We start from the raw sequence: 18,858 nt of genomic DNA, 5'->3' as shown, positions 1-18,858 counted from the left end.
GCGTAACAGGTGACTGGGTAACACGTAATTCCCAGCCCTGGGTTGACAGGTAGGGTTCGCACGTACCCCTGTTACAGGCCAGGCCCAGGGAGGCATGATTGCCTGAACTGCAACCTTCCCAAATTGCTGATTGGTCTCTCTGTCAGGTGTTCAGGTGGTGTGACCAGAGGTATGAATAATCACCTAAGGCCAGTGCACTCCCTTATGAAGGGACCCCCCAGTTGGAAGGAGCCATCGGAGATGCTGGCGATCATGGGAGATTTCCTCACAATGACCAAATCATTTTCCCACTCAACATCTATGAAATGTAAACATAATGAGGCTATTGATTCATAGACCCTTCCCGCTGCACCATAGTTCCTCATGTACTGAAGACAGTTAGTCCTTCGCCACAATAAATCCATTGATTTTTCAGAAAGGTGTTGATGCAATTCGTGGCCCATGAAATCCTGCTGTCATTTACAGAATAGCACTTTGCTTTTGGAGACTTCATCTGGTTCTCAAGCACAACTACTCCTTGCTGCCTCTCTTCTTCACGGCTACCCTGTTCGTGCCGAGGCCTATAGAACTTTGAATTCTTCCCTTGGTATAATTTACACCAGGCTGCTAGGCTTTCTAACCGAGGCCAAAATCCAGTCTTGCCTTTCTGATCAGGGTGTCATTGGCATCCATTGTGTAATGAACCAGCCAAATGGGTAACCTTGGTAGGGATGCGCGCGAGGGCAATTGTCCGCCTCCTCCACCCCACTGTCAGCTGCAATGACAGCCATGCCGCCACCTCTCAGGATTGTCTCGTGTATCTTGATGAGTGGGCTGTCCGAGAGATCTGGGTGAAGGAAAAAGTACCTTACTCAGTCGCCCACATGTTACTGGCTAGTCGCAAACCCGGCATTCTCCTGTCTTGCGCTTATAGTTCTGTTCTTGTTACCCCTTCGCTCCATGAAGGACATGACCACACAGACATACGATCTCCAATTCAGCTCTGAGGTTGTGAAATTGCCCAGTGTCAAGATAGCATCACCATCACCCCGTCCAACTGTGCAACAAGTCGTCAAACTCTCGCCTCAAGGGGTGAAGCCACCAGCTACAAAACCAGTAGGCTGGAAAGGACAGGAGCAGTACTTCTGTGAAGACTTCCTCCATCTCCCCCTGCGGGTTCGGGGGTTAGAATAGGCCCGCAGTATTCCTGCCTGTCGTAAGAGGCGACTAAAAGGAGTCTCAAACGTTTCGGTCTTATGTGATGGTCCCCTGTCGGGTTTGACCTCCATATCTCAAAATTTTTCCGAAGAGCGAGCCAATTGGGGAAGGGCGCCTTACTTGGTGCATTGTGTCCATCTTGCGTTGAGAACTTTCGCCATCTTATTCGTCGTTGCATTGCAGTCCTGCCCGCTCTCCATCGCTTGGGCATGGATACGCTCCTGCGTGCACTTTCTGCCAAGCAATGTGCAGGTCCATTTTCTGCACTGACGGCGACCATGGACCACATGTCACCTAACATCCAGCACGGTAGCCAGTCCGTTGTGGTGGGGCCGACATGTACCCTGTTGGTTGTTGCCCCCTGACAACACAGGGATCGCTCTACTGATGCCTGCGCCGTTAACTCCCCACGTATGCCAAGGAGTAGATGCCCATCTCCCTGGGGCATCGGGACTCCCGGCAATGGCCATCCTGCCAGGTGGCTTTTGCTGTGGCTGGGTGGCGCCCGTGGGGAGGGCCCTTGGTCGGAGTAGGTGGCATCAGGGTGGATGACACGCAATGAAGCGTGGCACATCTTCTCTTGCTGGTGGCCAGCCACCAGCAGTCTCTAAGCGTTCGAGGGCCTATTTTAAAGGTAACGTTTATGACCCCAAATCGTTCCCCTCCCTCGCCACACCATGGGAGGAACGAAAGGCATTGAATGAATGTGAGACGTATTCGCCCAGGTATCTTGTCTGTACCAGAGCTGATGGGGAATCCTTTATATCTGTGAAGCCTCAATTCTTTGTAGAGCATTTAGAGGACAAGTTTGGGGAGGTGGAGGGCTTGTCCAAGATGCAGTCCGGATCGGTGTTGATAAAAACGGCATCCTCCGCCCAGTCGCGGGCCTTGCTCGCTTGTAATAAGCTGGGAGATGTCTCCGTAACTATCACGCCCCATAAAAGTCTGAATATGGTCCACGGCATTATCTTCCACAGGGCTCTCCTTTTACAGTCCAATGACGAGCTGCGCGCCAACTTGGAGCGACGAGGTGTCCATTTCGTCCGGCGCGTCCACCGGGGTCCGAGGGATCATCAAGTTGCCACCGGTGCCTTCATCCTGGCCTTCAAGGGTGACACGTTACCTGAGAAGGTCAAGGTGATGGTGTACCGTTGTGATGTCAAGCCATATATCCCTCCCCCGATGCGGTACTTCAAGTGTTGGAAGTTCGGCCATATGTCTTCACACTGTGCTTCCGACCTCATATGTCGCGATTGTGGTCGACCGTCCCATCCTGATCGTCCCTGTGCCCCGCCTCCAATCTGTGTGAACTGTGGTGAGCACCATCCGCCTTGCCCGCCGGACTGTCTGATTCTGCAGGAGGAGTGGAAAATTATGGAAATCAAGACCCTCGACCGACTGACGTAACTGAGGCGAAGCGGAAATATGATCGGCTTCATCCAGTGCATATGACATCTTCTTATGCCGCAACTGTCACTCCTGCTACAGTTCGATCAGCTCCAGTCAGCTCTCAGAGTCGAAGGCCCACACCTGCCCCCTTGATGGTTGGGGGCACTAAACTCCCTGTTGCTCCTGCTCCATCTACTTCAGGGGCAACACCCCCCCCCCCCCCCCCCCCCCCCAAACCATCGGGTACATCAGTTCCCCCTTCCCAGTCAGAGAAGTGTAAGTCTTCTTCGGCTCCTCTCGCCAGGAAGGGGTCCCTTGGGGACCTCCCTTCGCAAGTTCCGACCGGTACAAAAGCAGACAGCTGCAAGTGGCTCAAACAACCACCGGTCCTTGGTCGTAGGGCCTCACGGTCGTCGTCTGCCCTGAGACTGACCCAGTGAAGCCCTCCCAGCCTGAACCACCGAAGGCACAGCGAGAGAAAAAGAAGAAGAAGAAGAAGAAGAAGAAAGTCCCCAAGGCTAACGACATTGCGGTGGCACCCATCCCACCGCTTCCTACAAGCTCTGCGTCTGAGGACAAGGTGGAGATTCTGGCGTCCGCTGAGGACCTCGATCTCGCCGGTCCCTCAGACGCCATGGATAGCGCTAGCACCGGTGCTGAATTGGAGGCATCAGGTGACCCAGCGGCGTAATCTGCCTTCCAAGTCCCGTCGCACCTTTCTCAGACATGGACAATACCATCCTCCAATGGAACTGCAGCGGTTTTTTCCACCATCTAGCTGAGCTCCAACAACTTATCAGCCTTCACCCTTTCTTCTGCATTGCTCTTCAGGAAACTTGGTTTCCAGCAATGCGAACCCCCACCCTCCGTGGCTATCGGGGTTATTATCAGAACCGGGCAGCTTATGAAAGGGTGTCTGGTGGCGTCTGCCTCTGTCCTTCACACTCTGCACAGCGAGTCTGTCCCTCTCTAAAACACCTTTAGAGGCTGTCGCTGTTCGGGTGTGGACGCCACAGGCTGTTACCGCCTGCAGTCTTTACCTTCCACCGGATGGTGATGTCTCGCAGCATGTCCTGGCTGCACTGATAGCCCAATTGCCGCCACATTTCTTGCTACTGGGCGACTTCAACGCCCATAACCCTCTGTGGGGTGGTTCAGTGGCAACAGGTCGAAGCGCCACGTTGAGCATTTATTGTCGCAGCCCGATCTCTCGATTTTAAATGATGGTGCCTTCACACACTTCAGTGTGGCGCATGGCACATACTCCGCCATTGACCTTTCAATCTGTAGCCCTAGCCTCTTACCGTCTGTCCAATGGAGTGAGCATGACGACCTGTGTGGTAGTGACCACTTTCCGATCTTTCTGTCACTACCACAGCGTCACTCTTCTGGGCGCCCTAGCAGATGGGCTATGAATAAGGCTGACTGGGACTTGTTCTCCTCCACTGCCGCTATTGAGCCTCTCTCTACTGATGACATTGATGCGGTGGTTCAATCGGTCACCACCGGCATCGTTACTGCCGCCGAATCTGCCATTCCCCGTTCCTCTAGGTCCCCTCGGCGGCGGACTGTGCCTTGGTGGTCGCCTGAGATCGCTGCAGCGATTAAAGATTGCCGGCGGGCGCTCCACCGTCACAAGCGACATCCCTGCACTGAACACCTCATCACCTTCAAACGGCTGCGTGCGCGGGCCCGCCGCCTTATCCGCCAAAGCAAGCAGGAGTGCTGGGAGCGGTATGTGTCCACCATTGGCCGCCATGTCTCTCCATCACAGGTCTGGGCCAAGATCAGACACCTCTATGGCTATCGGACCCCTGTCAGCGTCCCTGCACTCTCACTGAATGGAGCAGTTTGTACAGACTCCGACGAAATTGCCAACAGCTTGGCAGAGCATTTTGCTCTTAGTTCCGCTTCTTCCAATTACCCACTGGCCTTCCGCTCCATTAAAGAGCGGCTGGAACGTCGGAGCCTTTCTTTTCGCACCCACCATTCTGAATCCTACAATGCTCCATTCAGTGAGTGGGAATTTCACAGTGCCCTTGCCACTTGCCCTGATACCGCTCCTGGGCCAGATCGCATCCACTGTCAGATGCTGAAACGCCTTTCAGTGGACTGCAAGCGACGCCTTCTCGACCTTTACAACCATCTCTGGGTCGAGGGTGAGTTTCCGTCGCAATGGCGGGAAAGCATTGTCATCCCCGTTTTGAAACCAGGCAAGAGCCCTTTGGAGGTGGACAGCTACCGCCCCATTAGCCTCACCAACGTTCTTTGCAAGCTTCTCGAACGGATGGTGAGCCGGCGCTTGAATTGGGTACTGGAGTCTCGGGGCCTTCTGACTCCGTCTCGGGGTGGGTTCCGTAGAGGCCGCTCCGCCACCGACAATCTGGTGAGCCTGGAGTCGGCCATCCGTACTGCCTTTGCCCGCCGTCAGCACCTGGTCGCTGTCTTTTTCGACATGCGGAAGGCGTATGATATGACATGGCGTCATCACATCCTTTCTACGCTTCATGGATGGGGTCTTCGGGGTCCTCTGCCGATTTTTATCCACAATTTTCTGTCGTATCATACCTTCCGCATGCAAGTCGCGGCCTCATATAGTTCCTCCCACGTCCAGGAGAGCGGTGTGCCACAGGGTTCTGTTTTAAGTGTCTGTCTGTTTTTAATAGCCATTAATGGGCTCGCTGCGGCGGTGGGAAATCTGTCTCCGCTTCCCTGTATGCTGACGACTTCTGCCTTTACTACAGCTCTACTGGCATTGCAGCTGTTGAACGTCAGCTACAGGGCGCTATCCGCAAGGTGCAGTCTTGGGCTGGTAAAGCCACAAGCCCGGAGAGAAGCTGTCGGACGCGTACCGCGATCGTATAACCAGCCCTGGGCCTGCGTTCTGGAAGATGGACGTGCGACTGTGGGACATGGTTTTCAGTTTTTGGCAACCAAGACCTGCGTTATGCATTTCTGCCGGCGCCGAACAGTCCATCCTGAGCCGCGGCTTTATCTTGCTGACGAACGTCTTGCTGTGGTGGAGACCCACAGGTTTTTGGGTGTAGTTTTTGATGCCCGGCTGACTTGGTTGCCTCACATTCGGCAGCTTAAACAGGCGTGTTGGCGGCATCTAAATGCTCTGAGATGCTTGAGCCACACCCGCTGGTGCACCGACCGATCTACCCTGTTACGGCTCTACCAGGCGTTAATCCAGTCTCGTCTGGATTATGAGAGCCTGGCTTATGGCTCAGCATCCCCATCTGTGTTGCGGGTGCTGGACCCAATCATCCATAGTGGGATACGCCTTGCCACTGGTGCTTTCCGGACCAGCCCAGTGGACAGCATACTTGTGGAGGCGGGTGTCCCTCCACTGCGATCACGCCGCCAACGTTTGCTGGCTTCTTATGCTGCCCATGTTTTCAGCTTGCACGGGCATCCTAGCTGTCGGCTACTATTCCCACAGTTGCATGTCCATCTTTCAGAACGCAGGCCCAGGGCTGGTTATATGATCGCAGTCAGCATCCGAGAGCTTCTCTCCGGGCTTGGGGCTTTACCTCTTCCGCCTCCTTTCCGGGCACCTCTGCATACACCCCCGTGGTGTGTGCCTCGCCCTCGCCTTCAGCTGGAATTGGCACAGGGCCCGAAGGACTCAGTCCCTCCGGAGGCTTTCCGCCGCCGCTTTCTTTCCATCCTCGCAACGTATCAGGGCTCTGGCATTGTTTACACTGACGGTTCGATGGTTGCTGGTCATATCGGTTATGCGCTAACTCTAGGGGACCATTCCGAACAACGTTCCTTGCCGGCTCGCTGCAGCGTTTACAGTGCTGAGCTGGTCGCCATCTTTAGTGCCCTAGAGTATCTCCGCTCCTGCTCAGGTGAGTCCTTCGTTATCTGTAGCGATTCCCTGAGCGGTTTACGAGCTCTCGACCAGTGTTTTCCTCGTTCCCGTCTGGTGATGGATATCCAGGAGTCCCTGCATACTCTTGCCTGTTGCGGCTGCTCTGTGGTCTTCGTGTGGACTCCAGGCCATGTTGGGATACCCGGCAATGAGAATGTTGACCGCCTGGTGAAAGAGGCCACCAGTACACCATCTCTGGACATTGGTGTCCCAGAGACAGATTTGTGAGCGTTCCTATGCAGCAAAATTCTAGACCTTTGGGACACTGAATGGCGCGTCCTGCCTTCACGGAACAAACTTCGGGCCATCAAGGAGCCTACCAGTGTGTGGCGCTCCTCCTTGCAGGTCTCTCGCAAGGAGTCTGTTGTCCTATGCCAGCTGCGCATTGGGCACACATGGATGGCGCACGGCCACCTATTGCGACGTGAGGGCCCACCTTTGTCGCTGCGACTCCGTTTTGACAGTGGTCCACATTTTATTGGACTGTCCACTTTTAGCTGTGCTCAGGCAGTCATTCGCACTGCCTGACTCGCTCCCTGTCCTTTTGACAGATGACTCTGCTATGGCTGACTTAGTTTTACATTTTATTCGGGCAGGGGTTTTTTATCATTTAATCTGAGTGTTTCTGTTTTATTTTATTGTTTTGTGTTGATTCTGGCCGTTGGCCTACGATTTTAAACTGATTTTTTAATGTGTTTCTAAGTGGTTGGCTTTTCCTTTTTTAATTCTATGGTCGGCCAACCACCGTCACACTCTGTGTGAGTTTAGTTCGTTTTGTCTTGTCTTTGTCTCAGTTTCTCTTGTTCTGTCTCGTCTGTGATCTATTCTGTTAATCGTTTTTATTCTCTGTGGGTGTTCTTAGTTTTTGGAACAAGGGGCCGATGACCGTAGCAGTCTGGTCCTTTTAATCCCACAAACCAACCCAACTTCCTCCATCCCTCCAGCCAAACAACACCCGAGTCTTCCTCTAATCAGAAAGGATCAAATAAGTCCACCAAAGGCAAATGGTCTTCCCCTTCACCAATTTGAAGATCCTCTCCTACGGTGTCGCCAAATGATACCTAAGCCCGACTGGCCTCCATGTCGCCGGTACGCACCACCAACTGTTTTACAGTGTTGGTCTCCAAAGACCGACCACATGAGCAAGCTGATGCTTCTGTGGACCTCATGGAGCAGGATCCTCCTGCTTCTGTGCCCTGTAGTAGCAACTCTTCACAGGCTGTCACTCTGCCACCACCGAGATGACAGCCCACGTGTCTTCCTCATGACTCTCCTCCATTGGAACATTTGTGGCCTTTGGTCCCACAAAGAGGATTTACGGCTGCTTTTAGCATCACAGAGTCCCCTTGTACTCTGCCTTCAGGAAACGAAATTGTGCCCTCACGACCACTTTGAGCTTTCAAATTTCTTATCAATTCTTTTGATATTCCCCATGAGGTCGGCATTCCATCTCTTGGGGGTGTCATGCTGCTCATACGGTTCACTAGTTCTTTTAACAGTTCCACCCCGTCCTCTGTCATGTGCACCAACCTCAGACGGCTCTCTGGGACCATGAGCCATTTCCCAATTTCCAGCCTGACAGTAGCAGACGATGTTGTGAACCCTATTGGTATGTCCCACACCTTGGGCCGCCATTTTGCAGAAATTTCGATCTTCCCACTATCACCCTGCCTTCTTCCATAAGAAACGAGCAGAGATGGCTCGGGCGATACCCTTCTCTTCTCTGAATCGTGAGTGCTAAAATGCCACCTTTACTATGAGGGACCAAGATCATGCTCTCCATTCATCCGGATCCTCTGCCCTAGGGCCAGACGCCATCCACATTCAGATGTTTCTCTTGTGGGCAAGCACTTCCTGCTTAACGCGTACAACCACATCTGGGCAGAGGGCACATTTTCTGGACGCTGTCGTGAAACCATCGTCATACCCATACCTAAGCTCAGTAAGGACAAAAACCTTCCTTTTAGCTACCATCCCATCTCTCTTACAGCTGCATTTGCAAGGTGATGTAACGTACAATTCATGCCCGGCTGGTATGGTGGCTCGAGTCTCGCAATTTACTGATGAATGCACAGTGTGGATTTTGAGCATGGCATTCTGCAGTTGACCATCTCGTTACTTTGTGCATCCATGTCATGAATGGTTTACTGCAGAAATCCCAGTCTGTAACCGTGTTTTTTGATCCAGAGAAGGCCTAAGACACCTGCTGGAGAACTGGTATCCTCTGTACTCTTTACACATGGGGATTCTGTGGTCGCCTGCCCTCTTTCCTTCAGGCATTTTTAAATGACGGAGTTTCCAAGGGGTGCGCGTGCGCGTGCAATGTTGGACACCTTTATCCAGGAAAACGATGTCGTCTTTACTATCACCATTAACCGTATAATAGCCTGTCTCCTGCCGGACGTCTCCAGTTCCCTTTTTGTTGTTGATTTTGCCATCTATTGCAGTTCTGCATGGACCTGTCTCACTGAGCAGCGTCTCCAGCGATGTCTTGATTGTTTTTGCTCCTGGAGCATCGACAATGGCTTTCTCTTTTTCACTGACGAAACCATCCATATGAATTTCTGGTGACGCAGTCCTCCCATGTGTCTTACCTGACAGCCCATTGTACACAGTTTCTCGATGTCCTACGTGTCTTTCCTGGGGTGCTGATCGAACCACCCTTGTCCATTTGAAACTCGACTATGGGTGCTTTGTTTATGCATCTGCACATCCATCCTTCTTACGCAGTCCCAACACTATCTACCGTCATGGTATCCGTTTGGCCACGGGCGCCTTTTACACTAGCCCGGTTGAGTGTCTGTGTGCTGAAGCTGTTGAACTACCACTGTCCTACCACTGTGACTTTCTCCTCAGCAGGTATGCATACAGTTTGTCTGCCACACATGGCCTCACATCCTGTGCCTCCTTCTTTCATGATTCCTGTGATCATCAGTATGGGGCTCATCCCTCTTCTCTGTTACCTCATGGAGTCTGCTTTCGGCACTTGCTGTGGCGGCTTTACTTCACACTACCTGCAACTGTCACGGTGGGTTTGAATCCTTCACCACCTTGGCTTTGTGAAGCGTCCATGTTAACCTCAGCCTTCATTCGCTTCCTAAGAACACTTCTCCAGCCTTGGTCTGTTGCCTACAGTTTCACAACCTTCGCTTGGAACTTCGTGTAGTACCTTTTAACACACTGATGGCTCTCGTACTGTCTGTGGGGGACGGATCTACCTTCTTCATTGGCACCTGTCTCTTTAGTTATCGGCTTCCGGCGCACTGCTCAGTATTTACAGCTGAGCTCTTCACTCTGTATCAGGCCACGGAGAACATCTGGCGACAGCCTTTTCCATTGTGTCCTCTGCTCAGACTCACTTTTGTGTACACCGTCCATCCCTTAGTGCAGTGGGCCCAGGAAAACGGTCACTTGCTCACTCTTGGTGGAGCCAGTGTGATGTTTCTGTGGGTTCCTGGTCATGTCAGTCTGCCAGGAAATGAGGCTGCTGCTCAGGCTGCAGTCGTTGTGCCTCAGCCCATGAGTGCCTGAATTCCCCCTGATGATCTGTGTGTTGCTGTCTGTGTGGTGTCCCTTTCGCATCTTCAGTGGTCCTCCCTTCACGGGAATAAGCTCTGGCTTATTGAGCCTCTCCCAGCAGCTTGGACAACCCCCTCTTGGCCCTCCCACCAGTGGGAGGTCATTTTAACTAGGCTGCGTATTGGGCACTGCCTTTTTAGCCATCGTCCTTTGCTAAATGGCACTACCCCACCACTTAGTGCACATTGTGCCAAAGTTTTAACTAACCTCCACTTCCTGGTGGAATGCCCCTTTTTTAACCGTTTATGTTGCCACTTGGGTTTGCTGTCTGTTATCAGCTGTTTTAGCAAGTGATGTGCTGGCTGTCGACCGCACTTTACTTTTTATCCACCAAAACAATATGGCGAAGGCCATTTAATTTTTAGTTTTGGACTTCTGTTTGTGTATGGTGTCTTTTTTAGCTCTTTTTTCCACATGCCTGATTTTAGGTGTCTTCTGTTATCTCCATTGGGACTTGGGTGTGTATGACCCCAGTTGTTTTTGTGAAGCAGAGCAAAGCAAAGCAAAACAAAACAAATATACATTCTCAGACGTAAGGATCCCCCTCACTGCCAGTATAGAGCTCACCTGATGTGGCCCACTTACTCGTAGAGTACCCTAATTTGGGCGCTTTGCGGTGGCGTCTCAATCTTCCTGACACTCTCTCTCTGGTACTAGCAGAGGATGCCAACTCAGCTGACCTGGTCTTGAATTTTGCCGCTGAAGGTGTTTCCTATTCATTCCTGTAAGGTAGGGGTTTTTGGGCTTCATTGACCACCTGAGGGGCTGGTGGGGCACCCCTTTCCACCCCGCCACGTCCGTCTCTGCCCCCCCCCCGCCCCCACCTCCCTCCTGGGAAAGGAGGGGGGGGGGGAGGGGGGGGGGGGATACTTTGGTGGCACATGGTGAGTGGCCCAGCCTGGCCTCTACCCTTTCCACCTTTTTAGTAACTTTCATTTCTTGGTTATAATGCCTTATCTTCACCGATTTTTTTACCTATTTGTGCTTCCTTTTTTATGGGCTTTTATCTCCGTTTTTATTATGTTAGTTACATGTAGGCTTTCCAGTTCGCCTTTTGCCTCCTTCCCTTGAGGACTATTACTGGTTTTCTACTTAATGAATGAAGAGACTGATGACCTCACAGTTTCGTCCCTTTCACTCCAAACCAACCAGCATCACCTGTTTGTCACTTCTGAAATGTGTCTCCCATTGATTCTTTGCAAGTGCACTGAACAAGTCTGGTGAATGAGGTGGCTGTATTGTACATTCAAATTTATTTTCCTGAGTATCTTTACTATCTTATGGACTGTTTGCGATCGGGCATTGTCATGCTGTAGCAAGCAAGACTCCTGAAGTGGGTAGCCTTTGTCATTTACTGCTGATTGCAGGGTGAAGTTGTTTTTTCAGCATGTCTGAATATGAAGTACTGGTTATTGTTACTGCTCTATCCACGTAATGCTCACCAATTACTCCATTTGCATCCCAGAATAGAATGACCATGACTTTTTCCAGCATACAGTTGAATGCAGATTTTTTGACAATGAGGCTTGGCACCATTCCTTGCTTGATTTTTTCATTTCTGGTTGGTGATAGTGGACCCAAGTCTTATTGCTAGTAACAATTTTTTGCATCATCTTTGAGGAAATGATCGAAAAGTTCTTCACTGGCATCAAGATGATGATCTTTCAGTTTGGCAGTCAGCTTATGTGGCATCCATCTTGATGATAATGCATTGAGGTGCAGTACATTGTGAACAATGTTCTGTTCTGAACCAGTACTAACCTTCAAACTTGAATGGCTATTTCCTTCATACTTATGCATATGTTCTCTTTTGCAAGCTCCTCTGCTAATGCAATGTTCTCGTCCATCACTATGCGGTGAGCATGCCCTAATCTTGGAACATCCTCCACAGAAGTTATTACTTTTAAACTTTCTACTCCATTTGCACACTTGCTCCAATGACAAGCATGAAGCACCGTACTGCACTCTCATTCTGCGATGAATTGATGTGACATTTTCACTACACAAAAAATGCAACAGAAATTGCTGCTCAGTTGTGGTGTATGATGACAGTGGGGTAGCTACCTTATGGATGCTGCTGCCTTGTCCTGCATTGTAGAATCACTCCGCCACCTGTCTGTCACTTTCTGAACCTCAAGAAGCATTGCTGCCGTCTACCAACTCATCGCACAATTTTTCAAAATTTTATTTAACTTGGATTTTCATTTGAATCACCCTTGTATTGTACTTGTAATGTATGATTCCATATCAAAAGTGATGTATGCATTTAGAAATAGGAGCTATAGAATTCCACATATTTTGCAGAACCCAATGAGTGTGCCAATACCACCACCTCCGCCTCCGCATATAACATCACAATTCCCAGAAGAAGATTCTGAAGCCCTATCTGCAATGCTGTTGTCCTGGTATATGAGTGGTTTTCATACAGGTAATAGTAAAAAGTATAAATATATCGTCAGTTAAGCATTACAAGGAAAGATTTCTTAACTACTTTATCTTAACTTCATAAGTAGTGTTCTTTTGATGCAATGTGTCTTAATGTACCACAATTACAGATGTATCATGATACACTGTCTCCCTGTGTATAGGCAGATAGGTGTATAAGTATGACACTTAATTTCCCTTCCTCAAAGCATTTTGCTGAGGATAAGCAGAAAGTATCAAAACTTAACATCAAAATAAAAAGATAATGGAATTGAATATGTTCCTACTGGAGACATCTAGACGTTAGAATCTTAGAATAGATGGTCAAGAACATTCACTTCTAGTGTGCAACTTCACTCGGGATAACCGCTACATTGTTCTTGCTCTTGAAATAAAAAACTGTTATAATTTCAGGGTGCGCTTAAGAATCGTTCCATAATAGCTTGTTTAACAACAAAACCCTGACAGCACATAGTGATTAGTGTGGTCATAGAAACATTAAAGAGGAGCTATATATCCGGCTGAGAATAAAAACAAAGTAATGATATTATTTGGTTTCAGTAATTTGTGAGAACATTTCGTATGGAGAAAGTGGTCTGGCTACAAGTACATTAAAATGCATTAAAAATACTCTTGACAGCTATAAGTGTTTTTGTAAATAAATTATACACAACTGCAACCAGTCACTTTTTCATTAATAATGCTTTATTACATTAACCGGTTTTCGAACCCTTTCAGGTTCATCTTCAGATGATTTCGGCAGAATCCGGGAAGTTACATCATTACTGGTAGTAGCATAATGCTGGGTGCTGGTTCTATGGCAGAGAGATGGGTCACTTCAATGTATCGCCATGACTATACTTTATCTTTCGATATCGATGTAAATTTAGTTTTTACTTACTGCGACAGTATAGGCGGCTTTTTTCGTATCTGTCTACCTCCATTTTGATGTCCAGAACACTTTCACACGAACTATATTAGTTCACACTTTAACAGTGACACTTTACCAGCATCCAGCATGCGCTTTACAACTGTTGCTTATAACAAAGATCTTGACAGAGAGATATGGCATAAGCCTACTTTGTACAGAGATGTAATTTGTTGTTCTTTACATGTGTTAAAGTCGATATAAGGGCAAGTTTTTCCATTAGAATGTTGATAACATGAGAGCACTAGAGAAAATAATAATAAACTAATACAAGAATAAATTTCAGGTGATCTGTTATGTTATTTCTATTTGTATGTTACAGGCAATTTTTTTTTTTTTTTTTTTTTTTTTTTTTTTTTTTTTTTTTTTTTTTTTTTTTTTTTTTTTTTTTTTTTTTACATGACTCCCTAGGAAACACTAATACAGAGTTATTGGTTCTGCAGTGAGGTGAGGTTGTCTGTATGACTAGGACCTGTATATTTAAATTAATAACAAATCTTCAGATGAAATGTTGGCTTATTTCTGTTGTTACGTTAACGTGATCTGGAGTATTATCAAGGGCAGATTTTGTTTATTTTAACTAAAGGTATATGTATAAGAGTTAAAGTGTTTGTAATGGATTAAAGCTGTTTGAATGGCTGCACATTTAATATTTTAAAAATCATGAACAAAAGATTCTTTAACTGTTGACTTATTTTTATTCTAACATTAGGGTGATCTGGGATATTGGTAAAGGCAGCTTATGTTTGTTCCAGCTAGAATTAATATGTATAGAGTACTGATTTATGTTAGCAATGTAGGGCTTTAACATTTAGAGATATGGTACATGTCTTATTGTGTGGTAGTATATTACATTGACACCATTGTGGTTAGGATGTAAGGTGAAGGGGGTGAGTCATTGGGAGGGGGGGGGGGGTTTGGGGAGCCGGTGTAGGATTTATTGGGTGGTTACTTGTTTTGAACTAGTAGATCTTCAAAGTTCTGAAGGAAGAATTTGTTTCTTAGTTCAGTTTGATCATTGAGTAGGTTGTCAGGTGCTGTATTTGTGTAGACAAATATTTCAATTTCTTCAAGAAGGTCAAGTATTGTGCCTTTGTTGGCAAAGTGTAGTATTCGGAGATTCTGTTCTATGTTGTTTGCAGAATGATTGTGTTGGGCAAGATGTGAGGCAAAGCTGGACTTGTTCAGGTTGTTAAGACGGAGTGCATCCATGTGTTCTTTAAATCTTGTTGTGAAGCTTCTACCAGTTTGTCCAATGTAGAAGCTTGGACATGAGTTGCAAGTGAGCTTGTATACACCTGACTTTTGATATTTTTGTATAGTGGTTTTGGTGCTGTGTATGATTTTATTTTGTACTTTGTTGTTGATGAAGAAACTTATTTTTATGTTGTATGTCTTGAAGAGGTTGGCAATTTGGTGAGAAATCTTCCCTAGGAAAGGCAGGCTAACAAATGTGGTTTTCTTGTTTGTGGGTGGTTGTTCAGCAGTTGGTTGATTTAGTTTTGCTGTATGGATCAGTTTATCTATTATTGCAGGGTTGTACCCATTGGTGGAGGCAATTGATTTAATAATTTCTGTTTCTTTTTGTCTTTCATTTGTGTCCATTGGGATTTTCAGCATGCGATTAACCATTGTTCTGAAGAATGCTTTTTTATGTTGGTCTGGATGGCAAGAGGATTTGTGTATGGTAACATTGGTGGTTGTTGGCTTTCTGAAAATTTGGAATTTATGCTTCTGATTTTTATTTGAGATTGTTAGATCAAGATAGTTAATACCTTCTGGTGTTTCATGTTCTACTGTGAATTGGATTTTATTGTGTATTTTATTAAGTTCTTTGGCTAGATTATCTATTTCTTCTGTTGCTCCATTGAACAGAATGAGTGTGTCATCAACATAGCGTTTGTAATAAAGCAGCTTATCTTTTAGTTGTGTTTGGGACCTGAAAAAGTTATTTTCAAGGTTATTGATGTATATGTCTGCTAGCAGGCCTGCAAGACTACTACCCATTGCCAGTCCATCTTCCTGAATGTAAAACTTGTTGTTGAACAGGAAGTAGTTGTGTGACAATAAGAGTTCTAGGATCTCTATGAGTTCATAGATTTCTGCTCTCCCCATTGTCCCATGTTTCAGTAAGTTATTTCTTATTAAACTAATTGTTTCCTTGACGGGTATGTTTGTATATAGGTTTACTATGTCAAGAGATGCAAATTTAGCTGTGACTGGAATGAGGATATCTTTTATACTATTGATGAGCTCATAACTGTTTTTAATGGAGTAGTTATTTTCAAATACATATGCCTTGCGGATAATATCATTAAGTTTTTTGGTGATTATATAGCTTGGGCTATTGATAGAGTTCACAATGGGACGTATCGGACATTCTGGTTTGTGGATCTTAGGCTGTGATCTCAGTTTTGGTGCTGAAGGGTTCATCACTATACAGTGCTTTGCTTCTAATGGTGTCAACAAGAATTTGCAGTTTTTAAGTAACTTTTTAATTTTATCATGGAATTTGGGAGTAGGGTCATGTGCTATTTCCTTTATATTATTCTTTCTGAAGAATTCACAAGTTTTGCTAATATAGTCTGATTCATACATGACAACAGCTGTGTTACCTTTGTCTGCTCTGACAATGAGGGCATTTTCAACTGAAAGTTTCTTATTTATGTCACATAATATCTTATGTTCAGTATTCAACTTATTGTACATTTTGTTCTGGTGAATGTTTCTCATAATGATGTTGTTTGCCTTATGAGCTACAGCATTTTGTTCATTGTGTTTTAGTTTAGCTGCTGTACATGCAATTTTTGTGTTAACTATGAGGTCTTTAATGTTGCTTTTATTTAGTGAGGGGGCAATGTTGTGCTTAAGGCCTTTGTTTAACAGCTTTAATTCATTACTACTGAAGCATATTTCTGTAGTATTTATCACTTTATCAAAAAACTTATGTTCCATTTCAGAAGAGATACTGGGGGAACTCACTGCATTCTTTGAAATTAGAGTATTTATCTTTTTCTCATGTCTATGTGAGATGATAATACGTTCTTTGTTTACATATATATTGACATAATCTAGGAAGACCATGAAGACATGAGCAACAAGTTTATGGCTAAGTTCTAAGTGCATACTATACAGCTTTGAATTGAGCAGATCTTTCTTTTTGTAAAGAGACCTGATTTCAGTTTTTAACCAAATAATTTCACATCGTGCTTTTGCTATCTTGGCTGACATACTTTGACTCATTACTTTTATTCTGATATAATTTGGAGTCACGTTTTCTGAGAGACATTTTTTGTTAAATCTTATTGCAAGGATTGTTTTCGTTAGTTTAAGTTTACATTGCCGAAATTCGCGCATTGTTCTAATTACCTGGCGTGGTATCAACAGATTATGCTTATCCATTACGGATATTTTAGAACCGTGACTGTATATTAATGTAAATAAATTATACACAACTGCAACCAGTCACTTTTTCATTAATAATGCTTTATTACATTAACCGGTTTTCGAACCCTTTCAGGTTCATCTTCAGATGATTTCGGCAGAATCCGGGAAGTTACATCATTACTGGTAGTAGCATAATGCTGGGTGCTGGTTCTATGGCAGAGAGATGGGTCACTTCAATGTATCGCCATGACTATACTTTATCTTTCGATATCGATGTAAATTTAGTTTTTACTTACTGCGACAGTATAGGCGGCTTTTTTCGTATCTGTCTACCTCCATTTTGATGTCCAGAACACTTTCACACGAACTATATTAGTTCACACTTTAACAGTGACACTTTACCAGCATCCAGCATGCGCTTTACAACTGTTGCTTATAACAAAGATCTTGACAGAGAGATATGGCATAAGCCTACTTTGTACAGAGATGTAATTTGTTGTTCTTTACATGTGTTAAAGTCGATATAAGGGCAAGTTTTTCCATTAGAATGTTGATAACATGAGAGCACTAGAGAAAATAATAATAAACTAATACAAGAATAAATTTCAGGTGATCTGTTATGTTATTTCTATTTGTATGTTACAGGCAATTTTTTTTTTTTTTTTTTTTTTTTTTTTTTTTTTTTTTTTTTTTTTTTTTTTTTTTTTTTTTACATGACTCCCTAGGAAACACTAATACAGAGTTATTGGTTCTGCAGTGAGGTGAGGTTGTCTGTATGACTAGGACCTGTATATTTAAATTAATAACAAATGATAAAATTAAAAAGTTACTTAAAAACTGCTAATTCTTGTTGACACCATTAGAAGCAAAGCACTGTATAGTGATGAACCCTTCAGCACCAAAACTGAGATCACAGCCTAAGATCCACAAACCAGAATGTCCGATACGTCCCATTGTGAACTCTATCAATAGCCCAAGCTATATAATCACCAAAAAACTTAATGATATTATCCGCAAGGCATATGTATTTGAAAATAACTACTCCATTAAAAACAGTTATGAGCTCATCAATAGTATAAAAGATATCCTCATTCCAGTCACAGCTAAATTTGCATCTCTTGACATAGTAAACCTATATACAAACATACCCGTCAAGGAAACAATTAGTTTAATAAGAAATAACTTACTGAAACATGGGACAATGGGGAGAGCAGAAATCTATGAACTCATAGAGATCCTAGAACTCTTATTGTCACACAACTACTTCCTGTTCAACAACAAGTTTTACATTCAGGAAGATGGACTGGCAATGGGTAGTAGTCTTGCAGGCCTGCTAGCAGACATATACATCAATAACCTTGAAAATAACTTTTTCAGGTCCCAAACACAACTAAAAGATAAGCTGCTTTATTACAAACGCTATGTTGATGACACACTCATTCTGTTCAATGGAGCAACAGAAGAAATAGATAATCTAGCCAAAGAACTTAATAAAATACACAATAAAATCCAATTCACAGTAGAACATGAAACACCAGAAGGTATTAACTATCTTGATCTAACAATCTCAAATAAAAATCAGAAGCATAAATTCCAAATTTTCAGAAAGCCAACAACCACCAATGTTACCATACACAAATCCTCTTGCCATCCAGACCAACATAAAAAAGCATTCTTCAGAACAATGGTTAATCGCATGCTGAAAATCCCAATGGACACAAATGAAAGACAAAAAGAAACAGAAATTATTAAATCAATTGCCTCCACCAATGGGTACAACCCTGCAATAATAGATAAACTGATCCATACAGCAAAACTAAATCAACCAACTGCTGAACAACCACCCACAAACAAGAAAACCACATTTGTTAGCCTGCCTTTCCTAGGGAAGATTTCTCACCAAATTGCCAACCTCTTCAAGACATACAACATAAAAATAAGTTTCTTCATCAACAACAAAGTACAAAATAAAATCATACACAGCACCAAAACCACTATACAAAAATATCAAAAGTCAGGTGTATACAAGCTCACTTGCAACTCATGTCCAAGCTTCTACATTGGACAAACTGGT

At 45.3% G+C, this 18,858-nt stretch overlaps 1 protein-coding gene across 2 annotated transcripts in view; it reads left to right on the top strand.

Annotated features, from left to right (window-relative positions):
• LOC124804808 (survival motor neuron protein) overlaps positions 1-18,858 on the top strand; it is a 128,686-nt gene that overhangs the window by 106,021 nt on the left and 3,807 nt on the right. For both annotated transcript variants that reach the window (XM_047265146.1, XM_047265145.1), the window contains exon 6: positions 12,350-12,473. In XM_047265146.1, the coding sequence (XP_047121102.1) occupies positions 12,350-12,473 (124 nt within the window). The remainder of the gene's footprint in view (positions 1-12,349; positions 12,474-18,858) is intronic.

This window comes from Schistocerca piceifrons, chromosome 7, assembly GCF_021461385.2.
Source record: "Schistocerca piceifrons isolate TAMUIC-IGC-003096 chromosome 7, iqSchPice1.1, whole genome shotgun sequence".
In the NCBI taxonomy this organism is placed as follows: Eukaryota; Metazoa; Arthropoda; class Insecta; order Orthoptera; family Acrididae; genus Schistocerca; species Schistocerca piceifrons.
The sequence above is the reverse complement of the archived record's forward strand: the minus strand, read 5'-3'. Positions and strand labels throughout refer to the sequence as shown.